The sequence below is a fragment of the Branchiostoma floridae genome, chromosome 2 (assembly GCF_000003815.2).
Source record: "Branchiostoma floridae strain S238N-H82 chromosome 2, Bfl_VNyyK, whole genome shotgun sequence".
NCBI classification, from domain to species: Eukaryota; Metazoa; Chordata; class Leptocardii; order Amphioxiformes; family Branchiostomatidae; genus Branchiostoma; species Branchiostoma floridae.
The window spans coordinates 30,621,670-30,638,357 of NC_049980.1; the positions used below are offsets into that span (position 1 = coordinate 30,621,670).

A 16,688-nucleotide genomic window follows, 5' to 3' on the forward strand; every position below is an offset into this window, starting at 1 on the left:
AGTTTAGTTTTTAGTCATTGACTTTAAATCATTAAAAAGTCATGACCCCACATGGATGTAGATTAATTGATTCACCTTGTTTTTCTATTTCTAAATGCTGTATTAAATTTTCAATATGGTATCCGGCTTCAAACAGGGTTACCATGTAATGTGCTATAATTGATGTTGAGACTCAGGAATTACATTACGGGGTACAGGCACAAATGCGTGAGTTGGCCATCCTGCTGAATTAGCATGTTTCTCTCTCTCCAGGCAAATTATCTCCAGTATAATTAGAGAAGCCCTGTCCTTCCATAGTGGGGGTTGTAATGCACAAAATGGACATAATGGCATGCTTTGGTAAAAAATGATTCAATATACAAAATCATTTTATTTTGTAAAATGCACATGGCTGTAACATTATCTCCAGAATAATTAGAGAAGCCTTGTCCTTCCCAAAGTGGGGTATCAATTTTGGACAAAATTATATCTTACGTTAACATAATGGCATGGTCGAGGAACATGGTACAATATATGACACTCATTTTTTTTCTTGAAATGCACATGACTGTAAAGTTAGATGATGATATTTCTAGGCCAGAATAACGAGAGTCCATCCCAAAGTGGGTTTTATTTTTTGCACAAAATGAACATAATGGCATGGTTTTGTAAAATAGTTCATTATACAACAGTCAGTTTTTATTGTAAAATGCACAGGACTCTAATTATATCGGTCTAAAATTAGATGATAATATTTCTAGGCCAGAATAATTACAGAAGCCCTTAGTTCATCCAAAAGTGGGGGTCTACTTTTGCACAAAATGAACATAATGGCATGGTTTGGTAAAAAATGATTCATTTAACAACAGTCAGTTTTTATTGTGAAACCCACATGCCTGTAAGATAAGATGAATTGTTGATATTTCTAGGTCTGGTCCCTGAGACATTGTCCAGGCACGTACTGAGCTTTAACATTAGGAGAGCAGACGATGTAATCCCCACAACGTGTCCAGTGTACATAAAGAAGTGCCCATCTCCTGTCTGCCACGGTGTCAGTGAACATTGAATAATATTCAACAAGATATGTAGAAATTTTCAAGAGCTTTAAGTAGAATATTGTGCAGTGAATTTATTTGTCTTTGACAATGTGTGGATTTAATTTCATGGTAGAAATTAAAAAAAAAGATGTTTTCAAGCTATTTCTAGGTCAAGGTTAAAACAATGGGGGGGGGGGGATTGGGCCTGCAGAAAGGCTTTCTAAGGTGAGAGAATTTGGTGCACTCAATGGTAATGAAACAATATCGTAGCACACAAAAAACATGTCTACAGTATCATAATGAGCCGACGTCAGGCACCACAAAATCAGCAAAAATAAAAACATCACAAATGTTTCAAGATTTGCATTAATGAAAATATGCACTATTAAATGATGAAATAATTGAGGAATAACCTTTTGAAAAATCTAGCAACAAATACATTCCTCTGCACTGTTTGTGCGGGCAATGATATATATTAATCAATGTCTGTTGGGGATATATGAACATCCAACAGCTATCAATACTGAACGTAAGCTGTCATGTTGATTATTTCCACATTAGTGATCTTCTGCCATGTGTCACCCTAATACGCAGGGTTACAACGTTATCAAAATTCTGAACATACAGAAACTATAATGTTGCTGTCAGTTTGCCAAATGTATAACAGCATGGGGCTAGGAAGGGCTTTGCAAAATTAAATGCAATGAGCACTTCAAATGACTGTTGAAATTAGCACTTTCTTGAAAGGATTGTTTGCTAGTTGATGTTCTCCTACTGAAAGCCTGGGGAAATATGTTAAGTTCATGTATGTTGTAGGACTTAATTTCAAGATTGGGTGGGAAGGGAGGTTTTAACAGTGTTTAATTCTGTAGTTGTAGTTGAAATATGTCAGAAATCTGGACACGAAAAACCTATTTTGCTGTGTCACAATTTCATGGAGGAGAAGAAATAAAGAAAAAACAATATGTTTTATATTGGAAACATAATGATGAAAATAAACCATTTTCAAGGTTAGACTTTCATTAACTCACAAGCTCCCTGATCAAACATTTTTGATGACCTGTTGGAACAATAATTGTTTCTACAGAACATGTCCTGAGGAATTTTCCGTTGTTGTTGAGTAGGTCAGTACACGTAAATAATATACCTGATGAGCAACATTCTTGTCACACCATGTCAGACAACTCCTCATGATTCACCACCCAGGTGACCCCTGTCACATGACCAATGTGTTCAGTTGGGTGGTCCCGAAGTGTTTCTCTTTGTTTATTCAGTCATTCTTTAAATTTCATTACTAGTAAGGACCCATGATGGTGAATATCAGCACTAGCAGTTCAATGCCTATTCTTGAAAGTTGGAGTTTATGTTTATTGGCTTAAACAATGGTATGTATAGTAATTCAATGGATTCTGGTAAAATCATCATTTTTTAACAAATCAACAGTTCATTGCATTTTTGTAATTTTTGTGTATTTTTTCAAATTAAGGTGGTAACACTTTTAATGCAAGGCGTAAATGTAACTTAAGTTCACAGGTGGATTAGCTTAATGCATTGAGACTGGGGGTCACCACAAAAATTGCAAATTTAGAAAAAAAAGCTGACATTTAATAATATACAGTACAGACATATATCTCACATTTTTGATGTGCAATACATCTCCTGAATATAGTAAATATTTATGTTAATGTTTATTTGGACCATGCATAAACCTGGCAAAACAGGTGCATTAACACCTTGACATGTTGCTCTCCCACATACTAAACTAAAAACAACAAGAACAAAACATACACAACACATGACAACAACAAGAGCATTAGGAATACATACTAGTATGAAACTAACAACAGTTGCAAACAAGTATCAACAATATTTAATATAAAATGTTAGTTAACAGTTGAGTGAGTTGTCAATCTGTAAGCATAGTGTAGGCATTGTAAATAAGGGTTATTTGCCTATGATTAGATAGTATTCGATACCCCTAAATTGTTATCAACCACTTGTTCAGACAAATAATAGACGATTGCTGCATTATTACTTAGTTAAGATACTTCGAACTGTATTAGGCATCATATTATACATACGATCACTATCATGTCAAATACCTCTGAATATTGGATGAGTCTAGAATTCGACATTTGTGGAAAAATGAGGTTATGATAATACAAAATGTTGTAGTTATTTAGCAAAGAATAGTTGCAAGTGGTATACATGCATTTACACCGGGGATATGCCTAATGTTCCAAAACCCTGGGGTTTAGGGTTAGGGTTAGGGTTTGGGTTAGGGGTTTAAAGGGCTAGTGTTAGGGTTAGGGGAGTATTGGAAGATGAGGATGTGAGCCTTCATACATCAATACTTCACTCAAGTCATCAATTCATTAAGTAAAGAAACTAGCAGCACAATGTATCTCTACCTGGATAACTTGATGTATCCTTTAATCATTTATTGCGACACTAACTGGCCCATAGCAAAATAAGGACATACACATACAACATACTTAGATAGAAACATCTAGTGCAATACACTGGCATCTCTACAGGTTTATCATGTGTTGTGTTATAATGTGTCTGACTTAAGTACCGACTGCAATTTGCATTTTACATCACATATCATAAAAGGTTGGTATGTGTGTGTAAGGTCCATAATAATAAATATTGTTTGTTGTTCATTTTACTGAATCAGATGTATTCCCATTTGACAAATGCATAATTAATGTTCTTTTCTCTCCTTCAAAGTTACCATATGGTGATATCATTCCAAGCAGATTTTCTACCCTTTCCCTCAATCCATGCATGTAGCCTGGAATCCAGCTGTGTTGTGCTTTGGTCACTCTGCTTTCTGGAAGCCTACCTCAGGGGAGCGACCAAAGCACAACACGGCTGGATTCCAGGCTACAATCCTTGGATCGATCAAACATTTTTTCTTAAGCTAATGTACCCACAACTGGTACCAAAGAATCACAGTTAACCCTGATATTCTGGGCATTTTAGGACCGAAAATCACTGACTTACAATCAATGAATAGTTGATAAGTCATTATACATACACAGATCTTACATATCTTATTATATACCTGGTCCAACAGCTGTTGATCCAACTAATCCTTGTGGTTCAACAAATTGTTTTTCTTTGCTGTATAGAGACTGATACTCCCTGCCCCTTTATGACCCAGGTCATACTCGTGATAGCCACTCACTCAGTGCTATAGTACAAACAGGTTGTTTCAACAGATCAATTCTCTTGTTACCTGCAATTACCTTACAAGCCATTGAAAACCAGGTCTTTAGATTAAGAGTGAAACAGCGTTAGCAGGGCTCGAAATACCATTATACCTGCACATGCAGGTTAGAGCAGGTAAATTTGGAGCTGTGCAGGTATTTCTGGTGCCTACCTGCACCTAATCTGCACTGGTTCAAGTACATGGTTTTATTCATAAATGTCCTATGATGTAGGTGTTTGTAGATAGTTAGCTGCATTGACTGTTAACAACTATAAATACTTATTAAAAAGAAAAAATAGCAATGATTCCTAAATAATTTTAGTATGATCCATACTTCCTAAATTCTGGGTGGTGCGGGTAAAATTTGTCTGGTGCAGGTAATTTTCAATGTTACCTGCACCAGTATGCAGAAAAAAGGATTTCAAGCCCTGGTTAGCTACCTGTGTACCTAATATCTTCAATACATATCAAGATCACAAGAACACGCTTCAGAATCTAGTATATTCAAATTGTCAGTGAAAAGAAGGTGAGATGTTGATTTCAATTAGTTTGACGCATTAAATCGTAGCTTAGCTTATCTTTTAATCAATTCGTGAGAGAGTGTTCGGGAGGCATTATAGCAACTCAAATTTGTGATTCTAAAGTAGACTCAGCCATGCAGAGAGTTGGGTGGAGCCTTGACAGTTATCGATTGCAGGGAAAATTGTGCTCTGCAAGGGATTTCAGTGATAGCTGTGTAAAGCTGTCATCAGAATGTAAAATTCATCCATCAATACCGTACACTGCAGATAGCTCCTGTGTGTTGCATTTTGCGTAGCAATTCAGATTTCTTTTAAAAAACTGAAATCACGTCAATCATAAAACTTAAAGTTATTTTTCGGTGCTCTGATATGTGTCTTATAATAAATTTATGCTGTCTTATTCTCTATCGAAATGTCGATAGATGATAATGATGATAAAGTATACTGGCAAGTCCTAAATGTGAATTTAGCTGAATGGGACAAAATATATTTGTCTCACTGAAAGTCTTCTTTCAGATTAAGGTGTTTACGTAACTTAATGTATGAAAGCTGTTTCCTAATGGGTTAAGTGAAAAGTAAGCCAGTGTTAATAACGAAGCAAAATCTTCAATTATATATTAATTGCTGTATATTGCCATATATTGAAATGCTGTACATTGTGTATGTACACATGTAGTGATAATAATTTAGTAATTACAGTACTGTAATGAATAAGGAAACATCTACACTGAAAGTTGAGGAATAAATTATCAAAATCAGGTTTGCCTTGGGGATACTGGTACATGTATGTCATAACAATGAATACATGGCAAGATGGCATGATTTAAGCCCACCTAGCAAAGCTGCTATGACATCAAAACCCGGGCCCTAGAACCTGGTAGGAAACATTCAACATGCAGTTACGCTCAATATTGCACACAATGGCACTGATCTAGTCCATTGCACACTGAATGGTGAAAAGTTTCATAAAAAAACTATAAGACTTTACCATTTTGCAGTGGTATATATAGAGAGAGCCCAAGTACTGAGCTATCCAACAAAGTCATTGATAATCGATTAAAGGAGGCCGTTACACAAAAGAACTCGGTATTTATGAGCAGCCTATCCCTTTGGACTCAGTCTGCCGTGTGCCAAATTCAGAGAGAGCCACTCTGAAGATAACCATGAAGACTGCAGCGTGATCCATCGCCTGCCTTCTGGGAGCACAACAAGACGAGAGGGATGGATATTGGCTCAGCCTGGCCGACCATATTGATGGATAATCAACCCTAACATCTGGGCCAGCGATTTCACGGCGGCGGCGCGGCCTTCTGTTCGGCGGGGGGAAAATTGCGGTACAAATGAGGTATACGGAGACGCAGATGGGGCGGTTATAAAGTGACAAGATGACCGGAGGTCAGGGATGTCAAGGGCGATTGTTTCTGTACAGCAAAAGCGATGTACTCACAGAAGTACGTATTGGTGCCTGTTGAAAGAGCAGTGGTTTCTTTGTGGCTGACCTACAAGTGTTATTGATTTTGCAGCAAAGATAACTTTATTGTGCCTATCAATGTATTGATTTCCTGGCAAAGATGGGTTTAATGTACCTCATATATTCAATGCTTGACAATTTGAAAGAAATTTGCCTCATGAATTCAGTAGCTGACAAGACTAGAAATGTTTGAGTGAACCTTTGGTCAGTAATCATTGTTGTGAAGATACACTTCAGGGCTCGAAATACTTTTTTCTGCATACCTGCACCTGCAGGTAACATTGAAAATCACCTGAATTTATGAAATATGGATCATACTAAAATTGTTGAGGAACCTTTGCTATTTTTTCTTTTATACTTAATAGGTGGTAACAGTCAATGCAGCTAATAACAATCCACAATCAGTCATACACCGACATCATAGGACATTTATGTTTAAAAAAATAAAGTACATGGACCAGTGCAGGTTAGGTGCAGGTAGACACCAGAAATACCTGCACAGCTCCAATTTTCCCTGCACTAACCTGCATATGCAGGTGGTGTTTCCAGCCCTGCACTTGTACTTGAGAAGAAAATTAGATGCCCCAAAACTGTATAACAACTACAATGTCAGATAAATTATTGAAAGCCTAAATTCAAATATACAACCTCTCTATATAAGGGTTTGAATCTGAAATCAAATTATTAGCTAACTTTAAACCTTAAGTAAGTGATACAAAACAAACCTAATAACTAAAGGCTTTCCAATATTTTCTAATTAACATACATTTTTGTAACACTTGAATATTATAAGGAATATGCTGTATTACGAGTGATATATAATATGTTATGCACATAGCTGTACACAAATATCTGGTGCACAGTCAGGCACTGTGAGCTCCAGTTTGGATGCAAAAAAGTGTATTCTTCATTTTAATTTACCCACAGAACAATACACACATATACAGTATTGCACGCGAGGCAGCGTCATGCTGATGTTGTTGACATACACATAAAAGACGCGATATAATACAGGCCCTGGGCTAATTACAATGCCATCATAATCTATGGTCTATACAAGGTGATTCAGCTGAAATCCTTGTGAAATTTTGTATTATATTATGTAGTGCAATTTTTCTGTTAAGTTTAACCTTCTCTCTCTCTTTTCTCAGTCAGTCTTTTCCAGACTATGACAAACTACACAAGAACTTAACAACAAAAGATTTCAATTCCGATGCTCATAGATACAAAATTACATAAACTTAAAGTCGCAACAACTTAGCAAATAATTGCAACTTAGTAGTTAAGTTACCAGTGCTGGTAAAACTGGCTTTAAGACGACAGATTCAAAAGAAAATGGCATCATACAAAAGTACATTTGCACCCATGCATAGACAGACATGCATGGGTTGTTAAACATGGGTTGTTAAACATGCACGTGACAAACATACCCTATCCTAATTATTACTTAGGCACATGTGGCTCCCCGTGTCCCTGCGTGTCACCAGTCGGACCAGTCCAGCAGCCATATTGTTTCTGATGCGCTTAATTTGACACCTGACAGGAGAGGTCTCTTAACCCCTGTGTGGCTGCACCTTTTTCCACCTGCAGTTTTGTCAATCTATTGTATGCAGTCAGAACAACGACTAAGGTACCTGAGCTAGAATATTTGCTTCGCATTATGGTACGTGCCAGAGCAGTATATATTTCCATATTGGTGGAATGAACTGTACTGAGATAATCAGACTGAAAGGATTAGGGACATGTATTCAGTTGCTATGTAGAGTGGTGACAAAAACAAATCTGTTGATTTAAAAGCAGATGTCAGAAATTTATGGATTTGGATCATCAGTTTGACATGACTTTTGATATTGCAAATAGTCTGCAGATAGTCTTCTTAAAGTTTAGTGTATTTAAAGCACTTTATAATCATCTGCTGCCATTAATTGGTAGCTTGCTGCATTTGTGAGCAGGAAAACATTCAACTTACTAATTCCTGTACATAATATGTATCATCACTGCATGATAATTCTTCCACTCAACGCAGGCTGTTTGAAGGCTACTAATTATACCTGACATATTGATAAATCATGCTATAAATTAAAAAAAATAATTTTGTTGCGAGTTACACATAATTATCAAAAGTTTACCCATGTGCAACTATGAAATGAAGCATCGGCTCCTTTTTATGTAAATTGCAAGAGTATCTAATGTTAATATTAACTTACTGTTAGTAGGTATACAATAAATTATACCTTATTGGGGAAAATATCTCATAACCTATGTCCTTTTCAGGATGTAATTACCAAAGAGGAAGCAATGAGCGATGGACAGCTAATTTCCACCTTTTCATCACAGTAGATTGAACTTAATGTGGACATGCATCATTCTACAGTAGCCTAAAAAAGCACTGGTACGAACTTGCTTCGATTTCGTTGGGGATTGATTGTTGCAACTGTCTTCAGAAGCGTGCGTTGAAACTGTGCCCAAAATACGTTTGGTCAAATCGGAGAGATTACAACTGAAGATGTCAGCCCCACCTGGAAGTAGCGAGGCTGAGATCCTCAAGTGGAAAACCGATCGTTTGCTGCAGTCCGAAGACGCAAATCGTGCCCTTTACGACCCCAGTCGCACGCCAGTTAGACCCGTTCCCTTCAGGCCGCCGAAACGGAGGTGGGAAAAAGTACGCAAGAAAATCGCGTCAGGGCCGGACAAGAGCATGTGGCTTTTCTGGAAGAAGGATGGGAAGACTGAAGAGGGAGCCGACTCAAGTATGCTTAGTACACTTAAGTTGCACACTGTGCAAAATGCAGTCAACAATTGCAATATAGAAATATAGCTATATAATCCCCAGTTAAGCCTTTCATCCTGTTGCATTAATTGAGGCTTTTCAAAGCTTCATGTAATCATAATTACAATTCCCTATATACCCCCTGCCCTCACACAAACTCCATGCAACCATCCCCAAACCTCATTTACAACTAATTGCCAATTGCACATGAGTTTTGCGCCAAATTGCCCCCAGGAAAAGAAGATACACGGCATGTCGGGTCATTTAACGCTTGTGTTGATGCACTGCCAAACTTCACACAGTTTATGGTTGAAGTGAATGGCGCCGTCGTTTGTGCTCATGGTTCCACACAGCTGCTTTTAAATGCCACTGAACACATTACTATTTATATTACATAAATATATGTATAGTTTAGAGATATTTTTGTGTATCTGAATGTTATGTGCGGTGAAAGTTTTTTTTTTTTGTTTATGCATTCAAAATTGCCCTTGTTTGGTATTGTAAATGGAGATTATGATACTTGTTAAGATATCGTTTTAACATACAAGTAGTGTGAGTTGAGATGATTCTCCAAGCAGAGGTTTTGGTTGAGATGGCTTGGAGTGGTTGTGATTTTAGATGAGGGAGCAGAAAGAAATTCCGACCAATAGTATTGCTCAACCCTCTGCTTTGAGAATAGGTTGAGATTATATACATGTATAGTTAAATCCCCTCTGATACCAGGATACAAGATAGTGCAGTATACCAGGTAGTAACACTAGTAACAGCACGGCCCTTGCTTTATTACACAATCCACCTGTGCCACTTAATAAGCTTTTTAGCACCACATCCTGACGTCAATGCGGCTTTCGTTTTAAACTACCTGAAGATGATATTGTGCTAGAATATGTTGTTATGATTGAGGGTAGGGCGACTGTAAGTGTAAGTACATGTTGAAATACACTTCAAAGGATCATAGAATTTCATCATATGACATTTCTTTTCACTGCACAATCCTTGCACGAGAGTGGCATGCAAACGACACAAATGACAGTCCATGCAGGTGTTGATACAGAATTGACGTACCATTTCTCCAATAGTTACTGCCATTCACTACCTCCTAATCATAGTTGGTAACCACCTGTGAGATTGGCTGCTGCAGCCGGTAGTTTGTGACTTATAACCTTTGAACTTTAACCTTGCAGTAGGTGATGACCTTTGACTTTTCACCTTACAGTGACACGACAGGAGAAGGAACTTCACCAGGCAGCCAGGAAGAATGACATCAAACGGGTTCAGGCATTGCTGTCGTCAGGGGTCAACGTCAATGCTGGGAATCAGGTGAGACGTACAAAATAGATAAAGTATATTTTTTTTCAATTTCCATAACAAAAAGTTGTGGATGTTACCTGAAACGTCTGACTGGTTCTAAAATCATATCCAGTTGCTTGAGCAACATTCTCAAAACTTAATGTTCCCCTCAACTTATTTTAAAAGATATCATTGAAGGTGGAAGAAACTGCTAAAAACATACACTCAGATAAGTCCTACTGTTAAGATAAAAGTCCTATTTTTTGTGTTGGAAATCAGTCAGCTTAGTACTAGTAAATTTATTCAGAATGTCACTTCTACCAACACAGATGAACTTTCAAGTTACCAGCCTGAGGTTTCCTAAAGTTCCATAACTGCAAAGAAAGAAAATATCTAACCTATTCACAACCACACATGACTAAGTTGTATAACCTGCATCCTTTTAAGCATTCTATGATTATGAATATAATTTCCAGGTGGACAGAACGGCTCTGCACTGGGCAGCTGGAAATGGCAACACTGAGATTGTCAAGATGCTGTCCAGCCATGATGCTAACATTGATGGGGAGGACAAGGTAAAACATCCATTTGACTATAAATATTTACAACTCTGGATACAATTTTCTCCTCTGTGATATTATAAAGCATTATTATAGAGTGGAAAAAAAAGGGTTTTATAAAGAGGCCACTACATTGGACTTTGGACTAAAGTAGTCACTTACTGTATAATACTGCGTACCATTGTTTGTCAGTTTTGTCAGTTGCAATTAGTGCTATGGCAAGAATTTTTGATTAAATTGATAATGAAATGATATTCAGTGTTATCTCTGTGCTTCACATCATTTCAAACAATATATTCAATAACACTTGCAATCCATAACTTTTGTTCACTAGAGAAAGATGTCAAATAGCATCTGAAAGAAATTTCAAAATATCATCCAGGTGAATGTATAGACTGAATCATAGTGAATAAAAAATATCATCCTTTGAGTTTGACCTATAGTAAGGCAATAACCTAGCTTAACAGAAAGGTGAACTTGTCACTATCATTTTACTACCAAAGCTTATTATCTAATCTAGTCTGTGAACAGTATACTGCAAAGTTTTTATGTTCAGTGCCGGGGAGGGCTTATAGCCGATAAGCCTACGGCCACAAGATTGATTATAGATTTCCCTGGCCTTAATCGTCCTTTCAACAAGCCTCGCGTGTCACATTTTATTACAATCGGTATGTTCAAGATCACATGTGATCCGATAGAGCAATAAATACAGAACTCCGCTTTGAAAGAAAGGATATGGATTATTCCTAGGCAATGCTATCCCAGCCCAGATTAGCATTATCTTTCATATGACGGCTTTGAAAAGACAGGCCATAACTTCGGGAAACCCCGTAGAGAGTCATTCTTATGATGCTTGCGATATGCCTGTTGGGCGTACAATATTTCAATACGTAATGGGTTTCAACCTTAACTTCTTTCAAAGACACGGTTACACATATATATATAAGTGCCTATTAGGTTGCATTATGCGTGCATTTGAAAATCTGACAATATTTAAAAAAATAACAGTTTCAACCTTACCTCTTTCAGAGACACAGTTACTCATTTATATCTAGAGATATAGATATACATGTAGACATAGATAGATAGATATGAGTTTCTACGATCATTATCGTACATCACACATGCATGCTTTTGAGAATATGACAATGTTTCAAAACTTAACCTTTTCAACCTTACTTCATCATTAAAAGGCACATGTACAGCAGCTGTAATACAATGAGCAATTTCTATCACAGGATAATTATCAGACATGCATGTATTGATAATCAGAATTCAAGTTAGGAATTCTGTGCAAAAAGAATATTAGTTAAGGGAACAATTTAGAAAATCCTGATAGAGTCAATTTATTAATGTCTGTGATGTGCCCGCTAATGTTTCAAAATGTAACATTAATACGTTCACCACTACTTCTTTAAAGTACTGTAAATGCATTTAAGTTCGCGGGGATTTAATTTCGCGGTAGCGGGAAAAAGGACTTTTCGCGGTGGATTTAATTTCGCGGTAACACCATAGACTGCAATCTAATACCATAATAGAAAAATGTTCGCGATGGTTTTAAGTTCGCGGTGAAGTGGTCACCGCGAAAACCGCGAACATTAATCCACCGCGAACATTTCTGCATTTACAGTAACTGTACTATAATTGTGAGTTCCTATCGTAAACTGCAGGCATGCGTGTCTTGAGAATCTGTATAGAAATGATTAATTAATCCCAGGCAAGAAGTTAGAGACCAGTGTCAGCCTGGTAATCAGTTTTATACACAATACAAAATACAATCATGGGTCAGTTATTCATCATGTGAATTCTATGATCATAAAATGATTCAGACATGTATTGAGAATCAGTATTCAAGTGCCCATGCAAAAAGATAGATACTTATTCTTTGTCAGAATGTCATCATTTTTGAAAACCCCATAGAGTCATGTAAAAAGTGTGGCATAGTCACTGACACTATTTCAAAATCTAATGGGTTCAACCTTTAAGCTATAGACAAAGCAATATGGTGTGAGTTTCTATCAAAGATTGACATGCATGCATTTAGAATTTGTATTCAAGGGGAGAGCCCATGAAAAAAGTTAGATGTACATGTACTACATATCAATGGTCACAATTTTGCAATATTCATGCCAGGGGTTCAAAAATACTTCTTTCAAAGTAAAAATATCGTGACCTGCTGTCTTGGACTGTTTTAGACGTGCATGCATTTGATGAGTATCTGTATTCATGTGGGGAATCCCATACAAAAAGACAGATGCAGTTGTAATATTTATTGTGATTATGGCTGTATGTACATGGGCAGTCAGAGAAGCATGACCTTGCAGTAGGGTAGGATACTCAGGATAATGATGTTCCCTGATAATGTCTCAAGACCAAACATCAGAGAGATTTAAGATAAAGGAAGCTTTTGCAGCATTGTGCAATCGGAATACTGAAGCTGTATTTCACTGAGAACAGGCAGGCTATTTCTCTTTGGCTGGTATAAAAAGCTGCCAGAGATATATGTGAGCATTAGATATGATTGTAATGATTGGTATGGTCTTATATGGCTTGAAAAGGGGCTCACAAGATAGCATACTTTAGGGAATTCATCCTACATAGTATATTCATGATTTTGTGTCCGCTTAATCCATGTTATTCACGGTTTCTAGAAAATTCACAGAAACAGCAACAGAAAATATAAGGAAGACACTTTTTGGTGGTCCCTTTAAGATTGTTTTTTTCCATTGACACAAGAATCAAGAATCCTGTCTGCAGTGACCACCTGTTCACATAGACCACATAGGCCTCCTAAATGTCTTCTTTGGTTTTGACTGTAGTTGCTTAAATGCCTGCAGAAATTATTTATTAAAAATATCATAATCATCATATTATATACAGTTATCCTGGGCAATGAAAATATTTGTCGATGATCAATAGAATCTGATATATTCTTCTTCATCATCCCTAGGGATTGAATATTGCCACTGGAATTGTTGCAAAATTACTTTCCTTGCGCCAAGAAATTTACATAATATATCACACATGTTGTAATTACTTTCATTATTAGTAATAACAACTGACTTCGGTAGTCTTCCATGTAGTAAGCAGATTCATTACCCTCAGCTGTTGATGTTTTGGTCGAAAGCTGATGATATGCTCAATATGCAGCAGTAGTTACAAAAAGCTTGACACCTATATAAATTGTAATATAATTTTGTATCAGTCATCATCATCTATAATTTTGTATTAGTACATACCATACTATGATAATACGGATGGTCAGTTCTGTGAATTACTTTATGTAGTAGAATACATAGAAATAGCACAAAGATGGGGTTCAAACTTTGAAAGAAACTAAAAAAACTAAAAATAACTCAAAATATTAAAATGTTATTGCTGAATATCAAAACTGCATTCAGACACTTGCATTCCGACTTGATTGTGGGTATATACCTTGGGGGTTAGTGGTGCAAGATGGCAATTTTCAAAATATTGATGGCTTTTATCTTATACATTGTGCATTCATGCAGTTGCTCCTTGGTTTCTACCCTGGTGTTCTCGAGCCTTAGCCCAGCCATTAGGCCCTGATGCACTTGGCTGGCAGTGATGTGCATTAATCTTAAAAGGACGGTCGCTTAAAAGATTCCAGCTTCCTTTACGTACAGAGGACACTAAATACTTTGTGCATGCTGCAGCTCTTCCCCAAAAATGAGGAGCTATCCACCTAATTTTTTTTGTGGATGAACCTCTGCACCTTAATAATATTATAATATAAGAAAAAAATCTGTACACTGAAAAATGTAAAAATGAAACCTTTAGTCTGTTGTATAACTTTTAAGTTGTCACATGCAAACATTCTAAATTTCATATTATGGTGTGCATCCAAATTTTTAGATTAGGTGCACCAGCGCACATCTTGCCAAAAGTGAATTTCCATTCCTGCTACAACAGACATGGCTCAAGTTTCTCTGAATTCTGAGCACACTCTCTGTGAATTCGTCCTTGACATAGACAATCAAAAGTGACAGCCATCCATTGAAGAATTATCGAATCGTAACATGAGATCCTATCATCTGTAATCAGAGTCAAGAAACATGGGTCGCAACGGGCCCCTAGAGACTTGCACGACATTTCACTTGAGGACGTTGACCCCATGTGTGTAAAGTTATTCTTTGTATAAAGCGTTAAAAAGACATTAAGAGCTGCTATTAATGAAAATGAATCACCTATGGATGCGCTATTGGTCTTTTGGGAGGAATAGAGACTAAAAAGGATCCTTCTATCATAGTTTTGGATGAAACGGTAGACCTGCTGTTTACCACCCTTATCTGGTGATTGGCATTTAAGACCCGTTTTATGTGCTGCTTGGGAATGCTTCACGCATGAGATATGTTTGCTGCAATGTCTCAAGCGGATATTTTTACCAGTCTCTTGAAGGAAATTATATCATAGTCTGCAATACAGTTCAGTTCCGAGTCAACGGGGTCACGAAATTCAAGGCATTTGCTAAATGCTTTGTTCTGATTCATTGTGCATCTTTGGCAGGGGTGTCTCCTGCTTTAATTTTTTTTCCATCCATCCAACTCCTTTTTAGGAAGCAGGAATCGTTTATTTTCATTTCTAGATCTGTCCTCTTAAACTGCCGATATTTTCAGCATACATACATGTATGTGCCTTGTGTGCCACGCCTGGATATAACTGGGATAGAGCTGCTTCCCCCAAGGTAACAGCTTTGTGTGCATGTAGCATGGAAGACCCTGGAGTTAGGGTGGTCGGCCTTGGTCGAGGGTTTCATTTAAGAGTTCAGTCAGTTGTCAAACCCTGGCTCCAAGAGCATTTTATTGGCCTTTCTCCACAAATAGCTTAATCAGGTTGGTATGCCACTGAATAAAGATACTCTTTTGACACAGCCACAACTTTATTTCCACAGATGTCACCTTCCTCAGTGTGATTCTGACTGGTTCACATTGTGCCGCAGCAATATGTGTCTCTGCTCTTTTTGTCTTTAAAAAAACAGATTGTTTAAAGGGACATAATGTAGAAATATGGCGCCAAAATTTCAAATGTTTTGAACTTGAAAATCTCCATTCAGATTGACATTTGCAACTTATTTCTAACTTATCTGCGTCATTTTATCACATTTTTAGTGCTAATTAACGACGTCAAAGTAAGCCGCGACCAAATTCACTTACTTCCGGGTAGCCTACCGGAAGTAAGCCGACCGTAGATTTCAGAATCGACCGTTGCGGTCGCAGATCTTCGGAGCTTCGCGGGGACTTTCAACAAACCTCGGTAAAAATTAGAGCGAACAACCGAACGCGTTCTAAAGCGCACTTTGGCTCGCCGGCGAGTTGAATAAAATGGCGGACGACTCAAGCGGCGGTGGGAAGTGCACATATTTCAAGACATCCTCACGGCTCAACAAAGTCGTATCCGTGCGTTGTAAATATTGCTGTGCAGTGTAATAAGGTAGACTCAACTCATAATGTAGAAAAATGGCCGAAAACAGTAACTTTACATTTTACATTATGTCCCTTTAAGCCAGAGAAATGATGAAAACCTTTCTCCTGTTTCAGTACGGAATGACGGCGCTTCTGTGGGCAGCCTGGTTTGGCTACAGAAACACCGTTGGAGCACTGGTCTTCTCTGGCGCCAACGCAACTTGTGAAAATAAGGTAATCATAAAACTTTTTTTATCAAGATTTCCAACATCTGTTAAAGGATTGACATAACCTAGAACCAGACTGTAAAGGTTCAAAACACTAACACCGGGATATGTACCACCTACTATTGTTTGCTATGTGTGGTGTTTTCATTATCATGCCAAAAGTCTGCCTCTCCTCACAGCCGGAAAACCGGCA

General features: G+C 37.4%; 1 protein-coding gene across 3 annotated transcripts in view; it reads left to right on the forward strand.

The window, feature by feature from the left end:
* LOC118409691 (ankyrin repeat and death domain-containing protein 1A-like) overlaps nucleotides 1–16,688 on the forward strand; it is a 35,819-nt gene that overhangs the window by 2,046 nt on the left and 17,085 nt on the right. For 2 of the 3 annotated variants that reach the window (XM_035810923.1, XM_035810924.1), the window contains exons 1-4: nucleotides 8,500–8,975; nucleotides 10,212–10,315; nucleotides 10,762–10,860; nucleotides 16,404–16,502. In XM_035810923.1, coding sequence (XP_035666816.1) covers nucleotides 8,732–8,975; nucleotides 10,212–10,315; nucleotides 10,762–10,860; nucleotides 16,404–16,502 — 546 coding nt within the window. In that variant the 5' untranslated portion in view covers nucleotides 8,500–8,731. Of the gene's footprint in view, nucleotides 1–8,499; nucleotides 8,976–10,211; nucleotides 10,316–10,761; nucleotides 10,861–16,403; nucleotides 16,503–16,688 lie in introns of those variants that run through there. The other variant, XM_035810925.1, reaches the window with a different exon arrangement.